This window comes from Populus alba, chromosome 5, assembly GCF_005239225.2.
Source record: "Populus alba chromosome 5, ASM523922v2, whole genome shotgun sequence".
Classification (NCBI taxonomy): domain Eukaryota; kingdom Viridiplantae; phylum Streptophyta; class Magnoliopsida; order Malpighiales; family Salicaceae; genus Populus; species Populus alba.
Window position 1 is genome coordinate 7,027,129 of NC_133288.1, and position 16,972 is coordinate 7,044,100.

The 16,972-nt window shown below is 31.9% G+C and overlaps 3 protein-coding genes and 2 non-coding genes across 9 annotated transcripts; all 5 read left to right on the plus strand.

Moving 5' to 3' along the window:
- The first annotated feature begins 882 nt into the window (after nucleotides 1–882).
- Nucleotides 883–3,110, plus strand: LOC118057043 (uncharacterized). Its single transcript, XM_035069491.2, has 2 exons — nucleotides 883–1,378; nucleotides 1,496–3,110. The coding sequence occupies exons 1-2, from the start codon at nucleotides 989–991 to the stop codon at nucleotides 2,048–2,050; spliced, it is 945 nt and encodes a 314-aa protein (XP_034925382.1). The 5' UTR covers nucleotides 883–988; the 3' UTR covers nucleotides 2,051–3,110.
- Nucleotides 3,111–8,933: 5,823 nt separating this feature from the next.
- LOC118057075 (large ribosomal subunit protein eL42) lies at nucleotides 8,934–10,929 on the plus strand. Its single transcript, XM_035069533.2, has 4 exons — nucleotides 8,934–9,089; nucleotides 9,792–9,971; nucleotides 10,533–10,607; nucleotides 10,694–10,929. Exons 1-4 carry the CDS (start codon nucleotides 9,087–9,089, stop codon nucleotides 10,751–10,753), a joined length of 318 nt encoding a protein of 105 aa, XP_034925424.1. The 5' UTR covers nucleotides 8,934–9,086; the 3' UTR covers nucleotides 10,754–10,929.
- On the plus strand, nucleotides 10,186–10,269 carry LOC118057080 (small nucleolar RNA SNORD34). The gene has a single exon (XR_004688904.1). It is a non-coding gene; the product is annotated as a small nucleolar RNA SNORD34 (small nucleolar RNA).
- Nucleotides 10,379–10,460, plus strand: LOC118057081 (small nucleolar RNA SNORD34). Its single transcript, XR_004688905.1, has one exon. It is a non-coding gene; the product is annotated as a small nucleolar RNA SNORD34 (small nucleolar RNA).
- A 1,102-nt stretch (nucleotides 10,930–12,031) lies between the features above and the next one.
- On the plus strand, nucleotides 12,032–16,612 carry LOC118057074 (ATP-dependent Clp protease proteolytic subunit 2, mitochondrial). Of its 5 annotated transcripts, none has more exons than XM_073409030.1 (3): nucleotides 12,032–12,511; nucleotides 14,069–14,496; nucleotides 16,275–16,612. In XM_073409030.1, exons 1-2 carry the CDS (start codon nucleotides 12,196–12,198, stop codon nucleotides 14,485–14,487), a joined length of 735 nt encoding a protein of 244 aa, XP_073265131.1. In that variant the 5' UTR covers nucleotides 12,032–12,195; the 3' UTR covers nucleotides 14,488–14,496; nucleotides 16,275–16,612. The 5 variants fall into 5 exon arrangements, with proteins under 5 accessions (XP_073265131.1, XP_034925423.1, XP_073265132.1 ...); XM_035069532.2 differs by lacking the exon at nucleotides 16,275–16,612 and adding an exon at nucleotides 15,246–15,603; XM_073409031.1 differs by lacking the exon at nucleotides 16,275–16,612 and adding an exon at nucleotides 15,254–15,603.
- Nucleotides 16,613–16,972: the final 360 nt, after the last annotated feature.

The window sequence follows — 16,972 nt, forward strand, 5'->3', positions numbered from 1 at the left end:
TCATTTCTCTTCATTGAGGCAAACATACAAAAACCCGAAATAATGAGTGATTTAGGATTTTATCCAAATAAAAGGATAAAAACCCGAAACCTGAAATAATTGAGACAAACACACAAAAACCTAAAACTTTAATTTTGTGTGGTTTTTCTTGTCTTTATTTTGGTAGCTTTTAATTTATATTTTATAAAGGAGTTTGTTATGCTACTATCCAAAATATCTAGAGAAATAATATTATCTTTAATATTCTTAATCATAAAAATTAACTATCTTATCTCCTAAAAAATATCAGATCATATAAAATCTCAGTTAAATGCAATAACCTAATAGTTAGTTTGATGAAGTTGATACATCCATTTGGCCACCTTGTTCAATGATTTTTTAAACAATAAACGTGATATTTGTTATAAGTGATCAATTATTTATATGAAATTTTAAAAATTGAATTACTAAAATGTACATATGAAATTTTATACAACTTAATATTTTTAACTAATAAGATAGTGGTTCAATTGATATTCATTATCTTTTTTTCTTTTTAAAAAATCTTGAATTTAAATCTTTTATTTATAACCAAAATTTCATACGATTTGGATTTCAATTAAAATTTGTCTTCATGTAATTATATTTCCAATAAATGATTCTACAAGAAAGATTTTCATGTAAAATAATCTTTTTATAATATATATATATATATATCTCCAATTTTAATAAGTGTAAAATGAAATGTTTATAATTCAAATACGAGTAATTAAAAGCTAGTCGGAAAATATTTAAAAATGCAAGCAAAAATAATTCATCTAATTACTCGATAAGACTTTTAGACAATAGACCATAAACATAGGAACCATAGAGTGCTTACTTAGATAATGGTGACCCAATAGCAACAAACCGTTCCCAGCAGCATTCAATATTCAAAACTCTCCATATACCGGCTTCATCCACTCACTCTCTCTCCTCTCTCTCTCGCTCTCTCCCTCTCTCTCCTCCCATGGAGCACGTTAATATCACACCAAACCTCAAAGAACAATCCCATCAATCCAAACCCAAAAAGACCAGGACAATAATCAGCCGTTTCCTTGGATTTTTTGGATTTTCTAGGAAACCAAGATCATTTCCCGAGAAAAAACCCAACAAAATTGATATCCTCCCAGAAAGAAAGAAATTAAAGAGACAAAGAAGTTGGTTTCCTTGGTCATGGTTTTGCATCAAGAGCCCAGGCACCAAAACAGTCCCCCTGGACTCTACCGTGCCTGACAGTAAGAGAACTCCTAATGCTTCAAAGTCAAAGCGTCAAAAACCCTTAACCAGTCACGGGACGCCCCGTCAAACTCCGGCAAGAGTCAGTTCAGATCGAGCGCCGAAAGAGAGACCGGAGCAGGTATGTGAAAAACACTAACCAAGAAAAATTAGCAATGGCGTATTTTAGCAAAATTTAGCCAACTTTGGCGTAAGTTAGGATAACTAGAAGGTAGTTAATTATCATGTTCTGTTTCAGACATGGTACAGGTCTGAGCAAGACATCGTCCTCGAAAATGGGAAACCTTCGGATCACGCGGAAAATCCAAAGGACGGCACGAGTAAAAAACGGCTGTCCTTTCGCCGGAAAATAGATGCTATAAGAACCGGCACGAGCCAACCCGGTTCACCGGAAGTCAAGGCAAAGTCCATTCGAATCGTATCGATAACCCGATCAACATCCTCCCCCTCACTGCCTCATGAAAAACCAGCAACAGTGCCAAACACGCGGGGGAGATCCTGGGTCACGGCTGGGAAGCCCCGTAAAGAAAACGATCGTCCAAATGGGAAGAAACTTGACCCGTTGGTCGGTATGTCGATTGTTGTTATGACCTTGATGATAATGTTGCTATGGGGCAAATTATTTGCCATTCTTTGTGCCTCCGCTTGGTTCTACTTTGTCCCTCGATTAAGAAGTGAAGACGACGTGAAAAATGGTTTGATTCAAAGAGAATTTAATCTTGATTCCGATGACTATAAGAAGAGAGTGGTCTTAGAGGGATTCCTTGAGCGCAAAGGTCGCTCTATATCATGAGTTTTGGTTGCTTAGATAAAATTTTCACTCTCTCTAATTAAATGTGCATATTTCTCTTTTCATAAATATTTTTGAATCACCTTGAGCATTTAATTTTCAAGAATTATCTTCCTGTTTTTCAAAATTCTAGATGTATATGACTTACATGTTAGTTATGGCGATGCTCTTTTCTTTTCTTGGTGGCATCTTGTGTGAATTATCTGTAGAGTATGTCTAAACTTGTCAAAAAGTATAGTCAAAGCTCTAGAAGTGTGCATAGTTTCTACATTTTTGTTGTTTTTTGATTGGCTTTCATATGGGTCACGTGATGTTGAAATTACTAAAATGTTTCCTGTCCATATAGAGGGTTTGGCGGCTAGCTCGTGGCGGTCAGTTATTGGTGCCTATTGCTTGGCAACACCACCAAACCACTAGGGGATTAAGAAAAGACAGAGGCAAATCAGTAATGTTAATTTTTGCTGATGAATTATATTTTAGTCCCTATAGATTCATAATGTTCCATGTTGGCTCCATCGTTTGACTTCTTCAAAGTTGATCTCATGGTTTTGAAAACCTTTCAGATTGGCCCTCCACCATAGAATAGCTAACGTACAAAACGTAATGGAGTGCCCTTTCCTTCATCTCCTATGCTTGCCATAGCCACCATCGAAGTTCTTAACTCAAAAGGCTCAAAGACAATAGAGCTCCCCTTAGCATTCATTTACTTGAAGGATTAACATGGTAAAGTTTCTAATATAGAGAGTGAAAAGGAACATTTTTCAATGAAGGGGCTAGAATCGTTTGCTCAATTTTTTTTTAATAATTATAGGTGTCTGGGTTAATTTACGTGCATCTCGATTAATTTTCCGAGATCCTAAAATTAACGATTAGGTAAGTCTTTAATAGTCTTGAGATTTGTGGCACTCTAACTGGTGATTTCTGGAAAGCAAATCCTGAGTTTGATCAATTAAATTACACTTCTCAGAGTTAATTTGCTTGATATTTGCTTATATAGTTTATGCTTTATTTTTTATGGGCTACTATTTGGTATATATTTGTGTTTGTCCCCCCTTTTTTTCCCAACAGTTATCCGAAGAAAAAAGCTGCGTTTTAAAAATATGAACAAAACATAGACTATTTCTAATGGATTTGGTGGTACCAACTCAATTTTTGTTTTAAATAAAAGCCCTAATGGATAATGTGATTGCGTTTGAAGTTTGAATATGTAAAAATGATAAGAGGCCGTGCCTTCCACGTTATCTCATTTCATGTCATCTTGATAAAGAGATCAAATTAATCAAATGAAGACCTTTTGCTAATGTTTAGTTAGGGTCTTAATTAACTTCTTCTAAAAGAGGAAAAATGAAAGGGACTTTACTTAAGTAGCGATTTGTATATGCAATGAGTATTAACCGAAAAAAAACAAAGGAGCAGAGGGTTTTCCTTTACCTCTTCTCACGTTACAATATTATTCATCGGAATAATTTTTCTTTTTGTTTTTTTGCTTTTAAATTTTTATTTTTATTCATTTTTATTTTATTTTTTAATATTAGATTTATTAAAAATTAAGTTTCATAATTTTTTCAATTTATATTTTATACAATTATCTCTTTCTAATGACTCGGATCATGAGTTTAATGAATTAACTCGAGTTTTATTTTTTTTCTAATTGATTTTTTTTTTCAATTATATCCTTTAACATTGAGTTGACTGAAAATTAAATTTTATGATTTTTTTTATTTTTTTCTAAGAAATTATCCTCATCTCATGACTTGAATCAAAAGTTTGGCTTGTTAATCCTAGTTGACTTGAATTATTTTTTGTGTTTTTTTAATTATTTTTTTTAATTTTATCTTTCAATACTGGTTGATTAAGAATCGAGTTTTTAAATTTTTTATTTTTTTTATATTAGGTTATCTAACCTGGGTTGTGAGTTTGACATGTTAACTCATGTTGACTTGGATTATTTTCTTGGATCCTTTTTTAATTGATTTTTTTTAGTTTTGTCCTTCAGCATTAGGTTTATTGAAAATTAAACTTTATAATTTTTTTTTTATTTTCTTTCTACAGAATTATCATGATCTCTTGACCTAGATTAATGGATTAACCCGAATCAATCTAATATATTATTATCTTAATGTTTATTAAAAAAAATTCATCTTAAATATTTATTTTGAATCAAATTATATTTTTACATGTCTTTTGGGTTGTTTTTTAACCCACCAAGATAATCGATTCACATTAAATTAATCCTTAGATTATTTAAATTTTTTATTAGAAAAATATCAATAATGTCTAAATATTTTTTTATATTAAAAAAATTAATTCAACTTGCAGCACGGTAAAATAATCTAGTAATTATCTAAGCTGGATTGAAAAAAAACCTTTCACCTTTGGTCATTGTCACTAGCTTGTCGCCAGCATCTCTTATATCATATTTTATTATTATAGTGTAAGCTAAAACTGTTGCTGCTTTTATTGTAACAACTAATAATGTGGATTGTAAGTGTAATTCATAAAAAACCAGTTTGTTACTCAATTTTTTTATTTAAAAAAATCAATTCGATTCTTAAAATTCTCATATTCATCATTTTTAATTTCCATTATGTATCATAATATTTTATTAAATCTTAAACAAATATGTACAAATCGGCCAATAATTCTTTAAATATTACTCAGGGTCAAAAATAAATAAATCGTGAAAATCTATTATAAAATAAAACTACATAAATTTACATCAAACATGCTGATATCCAAGACTAAGAGAAACTATTAGATTACTTTGGAAGTACGAGTGATAAAATTAAAAACATGTAAAGGTAAAATAAAACAGTAATAATTGTAAAGAAAAAAATAAACTTAATATAAAGTAATTTATATAAAAGATAAAGCATAAAATTGTAAATAACTCACAAAGTAAATTGCAAGAAAGCTTAATTACAAGAAAGATAAATTGTTGAAAAGCTTGAAAGAAACTTGTATTAAAATTAGTATCGAGGTAGTTCAAAGAATGACAATGAACCGTTCCTTTTAATAATAATTCTTAGACCTAATTCTTATCCTATAAATTAAGAAAAATAATAGACCTAGGGTGATGCAAGAAGTCCTTCCTCATTCAAACCCACACCTGATGACTACAATCCCAATCAAACCCATAATTCATAGCTAGAACCCCATTTAAAACCACATTGATGACTCACTTTATTCGAAACCACGACTGATGGCTAACCCCGTTTTGTTTTCTATGCTAACCGACTAATATAAATATATAGCCGCTCTTCCATTTATGATCCATCAAGTGAGTGTAGTGTATTGTGTGATAAACACAAGAAAGAGTTTGAGAGATTCATACCTATTGATTATCAAATACAGGGGTGGTGTAGAGTTTCTTTGTTGAGAAAAATATTTAGTGATAAAATTGGGTTCTTAGTGTTACGATCTTTTTTTTTTCTCTAAAATTTTGTCTTTCTTGTTCTTTGGTTATGTATTTTTCTATGTATATTTATGTTAATTGATATCAACGTTATGCCAATTGATATTAAAGTCCAATAATCTCTTGTAGTTGGTTATTGTATGCTATTAAATAATCATAGTTGGTGGAGGTCACAAGACATGGGCCTGTTCATGTAGAGGGTGATGATGAGGTTCCATCTAAGAAATAAAATGTCAAAGAACTAGTGATTAAGGACTTACGGAGATAAGTTACAGAAGTACCACATTGATTAGCAATGAAAGACTTATATAAGGAAGCTATAGAATTAACACATTAATTAGCAGAGAAGAACCTAAATGAGAGAGACCATGCTAGTTTTAAGAGCCTATTTTAGAGGTATAAGTAGAGGAGGCAACCTCTTGATCGAGATCTACTAGACAAATTTTAGCAACAAAACAATGGTGTTGAAACTAAAGTTCTTAATTAATTATTCTAGTTTTTTTGTGGATTAAAATCAACTGTCACAATTTGATAAGGAAGAAGCTCAAGATGTTATTGATATTGAGGGTTGCAAAAATCATAAAAATTTTGTAAATTGGGATTTACAAGGATTCTCTCATGTAAGTAAATAATTGTTTGATATTCTAACCAAGTTCTTTGGAGCTAACTTTGATAATGTTGAAGTAATAGAAATTTTAAGCCATAAAAAAATCAATAAACCACTTTTTTGTACCATGCCAGTAATCAAGTATTTAAAGTTGATGCTTGATAAATTTTGAAGTGGTTTTATTGTGTTTTAAAAACATGTGTTACTATAAAAGAAACTATTAGTTGATGTTAATGACAATAATGTTATGCTAGATTTTGAATTCAATGTTTGGTTAGGATATTTTGATCAAGCATTTGTATTAAAGAATAAGAAGACATCCTACAAAGAGCCCAAAGGGAGTGCATTGTATGATGTTTTGAGAGATTTATATGCCAAATTTCTTTGTATTAATTGTTTAGTAAAGGAACTGCTTTAGTGGTTGGCAAGCAGGTGCTTGTCAATAAACCTAGCAACTAGTTTTACTAAGTAACAATAGTTATTGTTGATGAATAGGAAAATAGTTGCTAACAAACCTTTATATGTTACACTTTCTATGAGAAAATAAGATAAAGTAGAAAGGTTGTACGCTCGATTTTCTTGAATACAACTAGACATAGACTTAACTTTAATTGGATATCCATAAAAAACAAGGTAAGAGTAATTTGAACTTGAGGAAGAATTTTTTTTTATCCAGAAAAACTGTTATAGGAAGTTTTACCCCATTCAAAGCCATAATTGATGAATACCTATAATTAATGACTTAACCCATCAATCAAACTCATAATTGATCACTTATAATTGATGAATACCTATAATTAATGACTTAACCCATCAATTAAACTCATAATTGATTACTATAACCCTATTCACAATCATAATTAATGACTAACCCCATTTTATTTTTTATGCTAACCAACCAGTATAAAATAGATAGACTCTCTTCCTTTTATGATCTATTAAATGAGTGTATTTTAGCGTGTGATAAACACAAGTGAGAGATAGAGATTAGTACCTACAAATTATAAAATATAGGGGTGGTGTTGATTTCATTTCTAGAGGAAAATATTAAGTGATATTTTTATACATAGTTGATTAGATAATACAAGAACTAGGTTCAAATGAAAAACTAAGTTATTTCATGCTTATTCCGATGATGAATGGTGAGTTGTGCTTATAATGATTTTTATATCTCGGTATACGAAGTGTGGTATAATAAAATATTTTTAACAAAAAATCACCTATATAAGTAAGAAATGTAACCACCTCTTTGAGAATTCCAATAAAGATTGCATTATCTAAAGCACTCATAAATTGAAGAGTTATTCATAATTAAAATGAACACAACAGTGAGAACGAAAGAAAATCTCTAGGTAAAGAACTTTATGAGCACTATTGTTTTGGCTTACACAAACAAGACATCATATTCACTATTTAACGAGTAAATATGATAGTATTTCACTAAGGAATGTTAAAAGCTAAAGTTATTTATCCTAATATATTGACCACCTATATAAGTAAGAAATGTGACCATCTTTTTGAGAATTCCAATAAAAATTGCATTATCTGAAGCACTCATAAATTCAAGAGTTGTTCAGAATTAAAATGAACACAACCAAAGAAAATCTCTAGGTAAAAAACTTTATGAGCACTATTGTTTTGGCTTACACAAACAAGATATCATGTTTACTATTTAGGGAGTAAATTTGATAGTATTTTACTAAGGAAGGTTCAAAACTAAAGTTATTTATCCTAATATAGTGATTCATTAAATCAATATCTCCAAACAAATTTTTGAGTTGTTTTAAAATTGGTAAGACAATTTCTATTCATGAGAGTAATTATTGGAAGTTTGTTTAAATAACATGGTTAATATGCATATTTGATACCAAATTAAAGTAATGTCCACCAAATTTTGGGGTTAAAATTGTGTTGAAGTTTAATCTTCAACATGTACTTTTTAACATAGAATATTAACATGATTTAAATAAATTATGAATGAATGAGAAGTTGATTTCAAAGCACCCTTAGAATGGTATATTTTGATGAAACCTAAAATGCTCTAAAAAACTTTATTTCACATTGAAAAGAAATAACACTTTCCTAGTGTTTATAAAGTAAATAGTTGAAAAAAAAAAAAGATTTGGCCCAAAAGAAACCAAACTTTTAGAGGGGAAATATTTTATACAAATTAGGTTTTAGGCTTAAACTCACATACACGAGTGAGTGTTGGCACGACCCAACTTGTGCTCTAGTTTCAAGCATGACTTGGCCCGACATATATTTCTTGTTAAATAATATTTAAGACCACAATTTTTATTTTTATTTTTACTAACTGAAATTTAGACTTGGATTAACCTATTGTTTATCCAATCAACCCATGAATATTAACATTTCTTCCTTTTAAAATTTGACAGTTCTTTTAGCTAAAAAAATACAAGTTTATAGTAGTACTATATTCAAATTTAATTTTTAATTTATAATAATTAATCAAAAGTTAATATTTAAAAATAAATTATAATTACTACCATAATTAATTTCTCAACTTTTATAACAATATCACTAACGCCACCTCTAGCAAGATTTTGAAAGGTGTTTGGGAGTGTTATTGCTGTTGCTTTTCAAAGTGTTTTTTCATTTAGAAAAGCATGTCAATAATATTTTTTTTATTTTTTAAAAATTATTTTTGAGATTAGCACATCAAAATGATTTGAAAACATAAAAAAATATTAATTTAAAATAAAAAAATAAAAAAAAAATTAAAATTTTTTAGAAGTATTTTTAAAAAGCATTCCCAACACAAACACGCTTAGGTCAATCATAATTACACCACCGCTAGCTTTCAAGGGAACGCTATGATTAATTTTTAGAAGAAAAACAATTCGGTAAAATGGGGCCCAGGCCCAGTATTTTTCTCAGTCCGGATCCGTGACTCGGCCATAATCTTAGTTGTTTAAAGAAGCTCCAAACCCTAATCTACCATATTCATTCATCTCCACTTCCTTTGCAGCCAGAGCTCTTCCGCTTCTCCGCCTACAATGGTAACCTTCTCCCCCCTCTCAGATTCTCTTTGCGGCAACATTTTTTTCTTGATTTTTGCATCTGGGTTTTCTGTATCTTTCATTTCTGAGGTCGTTTAACTATAAAAAGATGGAGGCTGTGGTTTTGTTTTTTTAGGTTGAAACTGTGATTTATAAAGTTTATATTCATTAGTAATCAAAGAATTTAATGTTGTCTGCTTTGTTCGAGATTTGTTTTTGTACTAGTGAGTTGTCTGTGGTTTTGTTTTTGTTAGAGATTTGGCTTTGTGCACGTGTTAGTTGCAGATTAGCTGTGTTCTCTAGAGATTCGTGTGTACGAAAGTATTGCTCTTAGTGAAAGTTTGGTTTCAAGGAGAGCGGAAACTTTTGGGAATGGAGGGCTGGTGGGGCTGGTGGTTAAAAGTATAATGAAATGCATGACTGAGAAGAACGGGTGCATGGATAGAGAGAGAGAGTTGGAAATGATTTAAAAATATGGGCTAATGAGGAAAAACAGCGGTTTTATGCTGATTTAAAATATAGTAAGAGAGTGAATTTAACGTTTGAGATGCTGCTTGTTTGATGGAAGCCTGTTCCAGTTGCATAATGTATTTGCACCTTGTATTTTAAACTGTGGTATTTGAGAATTTGTCTAAGAGGTTGCATCATATTGTTTTCCTTTCTTCTTGTCTTTTTGATTGATTAATGATATTTTTATTACAGGTGAACGTTCCTAAGACTAAGAAGACCTACTGCAAGAACAAGGAGTGCAAAAAGCACACATTGCACAAGGTCACTCAGTACAAAAAGGGGAAGGATAGCCTTGCTGCTCAGGGGAAACGTCGTTATGATCGCAAGCAATCTGGTTATGGAGGTCAGACAAAACCAGTGTTTCACAAGAAGGTTTGTTTTCTTATTCTTTCCCTAAACTTGGTATACATGAAGTCCCTCTAGGACAGAGAACAGTTTTTGAGTTTTTTTACCCCATATTGTAATTTGTAATTTGCTTGTATTCAGTGGTGGAAAAAATATTTTATGATGTTTGATTGTGAAATCTTAACAGTGTATGTAAACACCACCAGAACACATATTTTTGTAGTTACAGAATATTCTCTCTGGAGGCCTGTGATGATTTAAAATTTGCCTACATTGTCTGATCATCCAACTGATGACAGAGACATGAATTAGTTCTGAGGCCTTCCTCCTTTTTTTCCCTGTCCTTGTTGGTTGATGTTAAAATGAAAAATGTTTATGTTGTACCTATTATTCCACCCTAAAGCTATCTTTTCATTGTATCTGAATTCTCTTTAGAGGCCTATGATGATTCGAATTTGCCTACATTGTCTGATTGTCTAGCCAATGACTGAAACATAGACTAGCTCTGAGGCCTTCTCTTCCCTCCCTTTTTCCCTCCATCTTACACGCATAGTTGAGTTGTTATATTGATTTCTTTTCTCTGAACAGGCAAAGACAACAAAGAAAATTGTGTTGAGGCTGCAATGCCAGGCATGCAAACACGTGTCTCAGCACGCAATCAAGGTTGGTCATGCAAGCGATTTTTTATTGTGGTTTCTTACCTTGTGATTTCAACTGTGTTAATGTTTGTTACTGCCAATGATTTCCAGAGGTGCAAGCACTTTGAGATTGGTGGAGACAAGAAGGGAAAGGGAACATCTCTGTTCTAAGTGCATCATTTTGTTCTTTCAGGATTTCTTTTAGGTGTCTACTATTTCTAGAACCGAGAAGGCAATATGGGATAGTTTTGTTTTATTTGGTTTATTCAAGACTTTGTATCGGTGAAGAAGTTTGAGGTCATTGTGGAATATTGATTATGATGTTAATCAATTTTGAGCTTATAGTTTGCCGTTGTTGCTTAACGAAATGGACCCAGTCGTTTCTTTAGTGCATTCATAAGAAGGGAAAACGCGGTTGCTGGCTTGAGAAGGGGCGAGCCTCATCAGTTCCTGAGGAACTAGTGATCTTGATAAGGGAGAGGAGGCGACTGTTGCATAATTTTTTCTTTTATTCGTAAAACTTATTTATCAAATATATTTTGGATTTCTTTAGGCAATACTTTGGGCTTAATTGTCACATCCACCCATTAATGGGCCAGACCTCTTTCATGCCCACCAGACCCAATCCAACCCAACGTCATGTCGTTTAAAGCCAAAAATTCTCTCCCTTCCAAATTCCAGACTCCACCCTCTCTTTATGCCAAAAAAGGACCTGCCCAACTAAATTTATCCCATTCAAAACCCCAATAAAAATCCCTATTTTAATTTTAACTTGCGTTGAAAATAAATTCCCATTTTTACGTGACAGTTATATCATCCATGAATTTTATTTTTTTGACAAGCAATATAAAACAGGGTCATTTTATTTTTCACAAGTTTTCTTGCTTGATCATTCTTTTAACCATTTTCATTCGCTCATTCAGAACCATTTCATTTCATCTAATTATGAAGTTTTTTTCTTCCCATGATTATTAACCTTCTTTATACTTGAGATTAATTAAAATGGTAAATAAATTTATTTTTCATATTATTATTCTAGATTCAAATGCTAGAAAGAGCTGTGAGAAAATAATTTTAATACACATTTTAAACTCTATTAAAAAGGGTATTAATTTTGAATTTGATCCAAATAGCTCGGTCTTTTGAAAGAACTTTACTTTTTAATAGAGCTCTTTCAATATTAAATAATATTGCATTTATCATCATATACAATCCACTTTTAAAAATGTTTTTTTTTTTCAAGTAAACAATCATTTTATTTTAGAAATTATTTACTTCTCATCACACTAACGTTAAATTGTAACTAAGCATTTTCTCAATTAAAAAGTAAAGACAATTTTATAGTGTAAATAAATAAACCAATAAAGAATTGAAAAACAGGGAAGGCCATAAATATATAGTTAAATACTTTTAAAATAAGCTTATAAATTAATTATACAATCTCCTAGAATCCAGTAATTCCACCACTTCCACATAACCAAATCTCCTAATAATGTCCCTCTCCTTAAAAATCACAGTACCCAATCTCCTAAACCCAAACAAAATCCCCAGTTTCTCTCAAACGCTCATTTCCCTCTCTCACTCTCTCCAATTCCAAACCCAAATCAACAGCCATGAAAGCCCTCTTCTCCACCACCAAGCTCATCACTTCCACAACTAAACCAAAACCCTCTTTTCTCTTGTCCCCCAAAACCTCTACCACTAGAGCTTATAGTCTCATCCCAATGGTTATTGAACACTCTTCAAGAGGAGAAAGAGCTTATGATATCTTTTCTAGGCTTTTAAAAGAGAGAATTGTCTGTATTAATGGCCCCATTAATGATGATACTTCTAATGTTGTTGTTGCTCAGCTTTTGTTTCTTGAGTCTGAGAATCCTTCTAAGCCTATTCATATGTATCTGAATTCTCCTGGTGGACATGTTACCGCAGGTGATTCGATACTCTAAAGTGCTGAGGTTTTGATTTTTTTTAGTTGGGTTTTAGCTTAATTTGTGTTTGGGGCGTGTTATCGTCTATTTGGTTTTGTGGGCTGGCGTAATTTTAGTGTTCTGTTACAGTTTTCTTGGAATTGATTTAAAATGTGATCTGATTTGATTCTTGTTCAGGTTGTTTATTACTGCAATGGGTTTTTGAGCCCGTTAATGTTGTTGATTCAATTTGAATTATATTGAGATGCGTTTTAGCATGGATTATTTAGGATTTTGATTCTGTCACAAAGGTCTGATCTTTGTTAGTGTCTTGGATTTTGTTTGGAAAGTTTTAGGTGTAGATGTCTGATTTTGTTAATAACTGAGTTTGATTGGTGTTTGGTTCTATCGAGTGTAATTTGAGCTTTTAGGTTCTTCATGGAGCGGTGAATAGGATTAGTGAATTGGCAATTTGTCTTTTGGGTTCAATTTAGTGGGTCTAACTAAGTGAATCAAATGTTTCCTGATTTCTTGGTTGAAGGGGTGGGGCCATAAACAGAAGCCAGTTGTTATGATTGGGCAGGATAGTAGGTGATTTCTTTTGGTGCACTTTGTTTCTGCTTGCTTACAGTGCCTATAAAGAAAAGAATCATGGTAGTCATGGGCTTTTTTTCTGTCTAATCGCTAGTGTTCTTGTATACCATTGGAAGTTGTATTACAGTGGAAAAAGGTTCTTGATGTGCCATTTGACATGCTTAACTGAATGATCCAACTGAAATGCTTAGCTTATTATGCGATGAGATATGCTGCTAAGAATTGCTTGAGGTCATACAATGCCTTTCCTACTAAAGCCAATTGGTTTGAATTATCATTGTACTTCTCTGTCTTTATTTGCTTATAATTATGGTTGTGTGGAAGGTATTGAGTTAATTTGTATTTTGTCTATGGTATTATGAATGCGTGATTATATTGAGGTCATTGGAAGAGCAGTTTACTGTTGGGACTTTTTGACTGTTTGTGTAATTCTGAAGTAGATGAATTTTCCAGCGGTTTTGTTTCCATTTCCCTTTATATACTTCCCAAGTGAGAAAGAACTGTTGAATTACCTCACATAATGCACAATTAACGATTTTGATGCAATAGCATGTGAATACTTGTCAGGATAAGACATGTGGCAGATGCTGATGACTATTTTCCTTTTCCCTCAAGTTTTCTAGTTGGTTGGTGCTTTTGGACTTCAAATTTAAAAGTACTCTTGGCCATGGTGTATATCAACTAACAGAACTTATTATTTAACTTGCAACTGGTTCACAATTCTATCAAGATGTGGCGATTATGAATTACTGATTGCCATCCAATCTATAGAATGGAATTTAACTGCTTTCGCATAGCAGGTCTTGCGTTGTTAAATGTAGCATTGGAATACTTGTAATGGAATAGAGTGTTGGGATAGCTAAATTTATTGTCGATTCGATTTAGGCTGTATTATTTATATTGTTTAAATATATGAAGTTTTTCAAAGTAATCTTCTGAGGCATGGCTCAGGTTATAATGTCAATCGTTGTGCTGTTCTTTGCAGGTCTTGCTATTTATGATACAATGCAGTACATAAGGTCTCCAGTTAATACCATTTGTTTGGGTCAAGCTGCATCTATGGCTTCCCTCCTTTTGGCTTCTGGGGCTAAGGGTGAGAGGAAGGCACTTCCAAATGCAACAATTATGATTCATCAGCCATCAGGTGGGTACAGCGGACAGGCAAAGGATTTGACAATTCACACCAAGCAGATAGTTCGGGTCTGGGATGCACTGAATCAACTGTACTGCAAGCATACAGGGAAGCCAATTGATGTAATTCAGAAGAATATGGATAGAGATTATTTTATGACCCCAGAAGAGGCAAAGGAATTTGGAATTATTGATGAGGTGATTGATCAAAGACCCATGACTCTGGTGACTGATGCTGTTGGCGATGAAAGTAAACAAAAGGGTTCGACCTAGGACTAGAGGGTAAGATCTCAGAAGGGAGGCATTGCTATTTTATTTTTGTGGTGAACTTTTCCTTATTTATCTGATGATTTTGTTGGTTATAAAATATGCTGTTTTCTTTGCTTATCATGATTTCAGTTTTGATTGTGTTTGGATTCGGTTTTGCAAAACAAGTTAATTAAATGGCCACGTTAGCTTTTAGGCACATAAATCTTGAAGAATTCAGTTTTCTCTAGTGTTTGATGTGCATGAGATGATCTGAAATAATCTTGTGCTTGACTTGTCATAGAAGTTATTGATTCTTGTTGCATATCTTTCTACACAGTTGCTGCCACACCTGTACTTCTTGATTTTGTTATGGTGCATTGGATACATGCACGCAGAGGTTAAGCTTTTGAAATATGATCAAATGATGCTACACAAGTTCCCATAGTCCTCTTGTGATTTCAGCATCAGATGATTAGGGAATCAGGAATATGGGTCTAGGATGAAGAACCAGGTCATAGTAGTTATGGACTGTTTGTTTTGCGTTTAAAACTGCTTTGGGTGTGTTTGGTTTAAAAAGTGTTAAATTGATGTTTTTTTGTTAGTGTTTTCCAATGGTTTTGATATGTTGATGTTAAAAATGAAAAAAAAATCTGAAAAAAATTATTTTGATTTGTTTTTAAGCGAAAAACACTTTTAAAAATCACCATGATACCAAACACACACTAATTAGCAGCTTTTATGACACTCTGTAACATGAACCTAACTACTGCATGAAATTAAAGAAATGCAGACGGGAGCTGAGTTTGGATGATGAGTTAGTAGATTTTGGATTGAAGGTTTTTGATGACCTGCTTGAAACTTGATCAAACAAGAACATTCTCTATCCTTCTCTGCACTCCATATGATGCATTGGAAAAGTGGTTTCAAATGGAGGCCTGAGGGCAGTGTAAACTCTGCTTTTGACTAGTAGAACTGACAGAAAACCAATCAAATTGTTTAGTAACCTGATGCATGTATCCCACAACAAAATTTTAAAGAGAAAAGGGTTGTAAGATTTGGTTTAAATATGTTGATTCCCTGTGTGTTATCGTTTTTAGTGCAAATTTTAATTTTAATTTAAATAAAAGGTTGGATAGTGTTTTTTGGTGTTACATACACACACACACACACACATATATAAAGGTACCGGGTCAATGGAGGATATCGACTTCATTTCTTTCGCCTTGAAGGATATCCATTACTGGAAACAGAAAAATCTTGAGAAAAAAAATCAGACTTCATTTTGATTTAGTTTCTAGGATGATAGATTTTTTTTTGTTTTACGAAAGGGATTTGTAAAACGACATGCATTCCAAAGAATCATATTTTGTCCATACAAATGCTCTGCAATGACACAGACATAACAGATGCAAAAGGAGTTCCTTATTGAAAATAATAATAATAATAATAATAATAATAATAAAATTGAGTTAATTATAACTTAATCTCTATAATTGACAAAACTATTCACTCAATCCTCACAATTTCAAAATTATATATATATAATTCCTATATTTTAATTAGTTCATAACATAATACCTTAATTAACTTCACTTTTTTTTTTTCTAAATATAATGAAGAAAAACAATTAGAGCAAATAAAAGATTTTAGTATTTTGTTCTCTCAACTAGTCTAGATTATGTTTGAAAATTTCTATCCAAAATGCATTATCTCATTTTGTTTGTTTATTTTTTTCATTTTTATATTTTTTAAATGGAGGACTAAAATATCAGCGCTGACTTTTTTTTTTATTTACGTGGGTGTCGGGTCAGCTTGCGCGCACCACGACTAATCCCACGGCTCACTGAACATCCTGCAAACCCAGTGAATATGTAAGGTACCGTGGGGTGACAGGCGTGCATAGTGAGGTTTGAACCCAGGATGCAGAAGAAGGGAACAAGTCTCTTTAACCGCTGAGTCAAACCCTCAAGTGCGCTCTGACTTTATATATACATGTCGGGGTTTAAATTGGATTAGGGAGGTTTATTAAGGTTAACCACTTTCTTAGTATTTTTTATTTGATTACATGCACATTTACATATATTTTATATTTTACTTGAATTAGTTGAGATCAAGTTAGAATAAATTAATTGAGTTTTTATTGGATCAATCAGGTATAATCAGATTAATTAATTAATTAATTTAATTTGAAACTCGAAATGAATTATGTCTCACGTCAACTATATCGAGATGGACAGCTATAATTTTAACATGTTTATTTTAAATGATTATAATATAACATTTACATGTTAAAATCATTAAAAAATGCTTTAAAAATCAAATGCAAAACGTATTTTTGTAAAAGCATATATGCTATGTTAAAATGAAGTCGATTTATCTAGATCCTACTAAATTAAGAGTAGAACAATAGAAAAAAAAATGAATTATTTTTGGAATAAAAAACAGTAAATTAATTGAGGAAGGTCAAGAGTTGCTAAAGAGAGCATTTGATTATTTAAGGAGACCTGAT

Bases quoted from the DNA above. Each gene is read 5' to 3' on its own strand.
- LOC118057043 (XM_035069491.2), top strand. From the start codon at position 989: ATGGAGCACGTTAATATCACACCAAACCTCAAAGAACAATCCCATCAA. The intron at 1,379-1,495 runs GTATGTGAAAAA...GTTCTGTTTCAG, and splicing joins CGAAAGAGAGACCGGAGCAG to ACATGGTACAGGTCTGAGCA.
- LOC118057075 (XM_035069533.2), top strand. The intron at 9,972-10,532 runs GTTTGTTTTCTT...TTCTCTGAACAG, and splicing joins AACCAGTGTTTCACAAGAAG to GCAAAGACAACAAAGAAAAT. The intron at 10,608-10,693 runs GTTGGTCATGCA...AATGATTTCCAG, and splicing joins TGTCTCAGCACGCAATCAAG to AGGTGCAAGCACTTTGAGAT.
- LOC118057074 (XM_073409030.1), top strand. From the start codon at position 12,196: ATGAAAGCCCTCTTCTCCACCACCAAGCTCATCACTTCCACAACTAAA. The intron at 12,512-14,068 runs GTGATTCGATAC...TGTTCTTTGCAG, and splicing joins TGGTGGACATGTTACCGCAG to GTCTTGCTATTTATGATACA.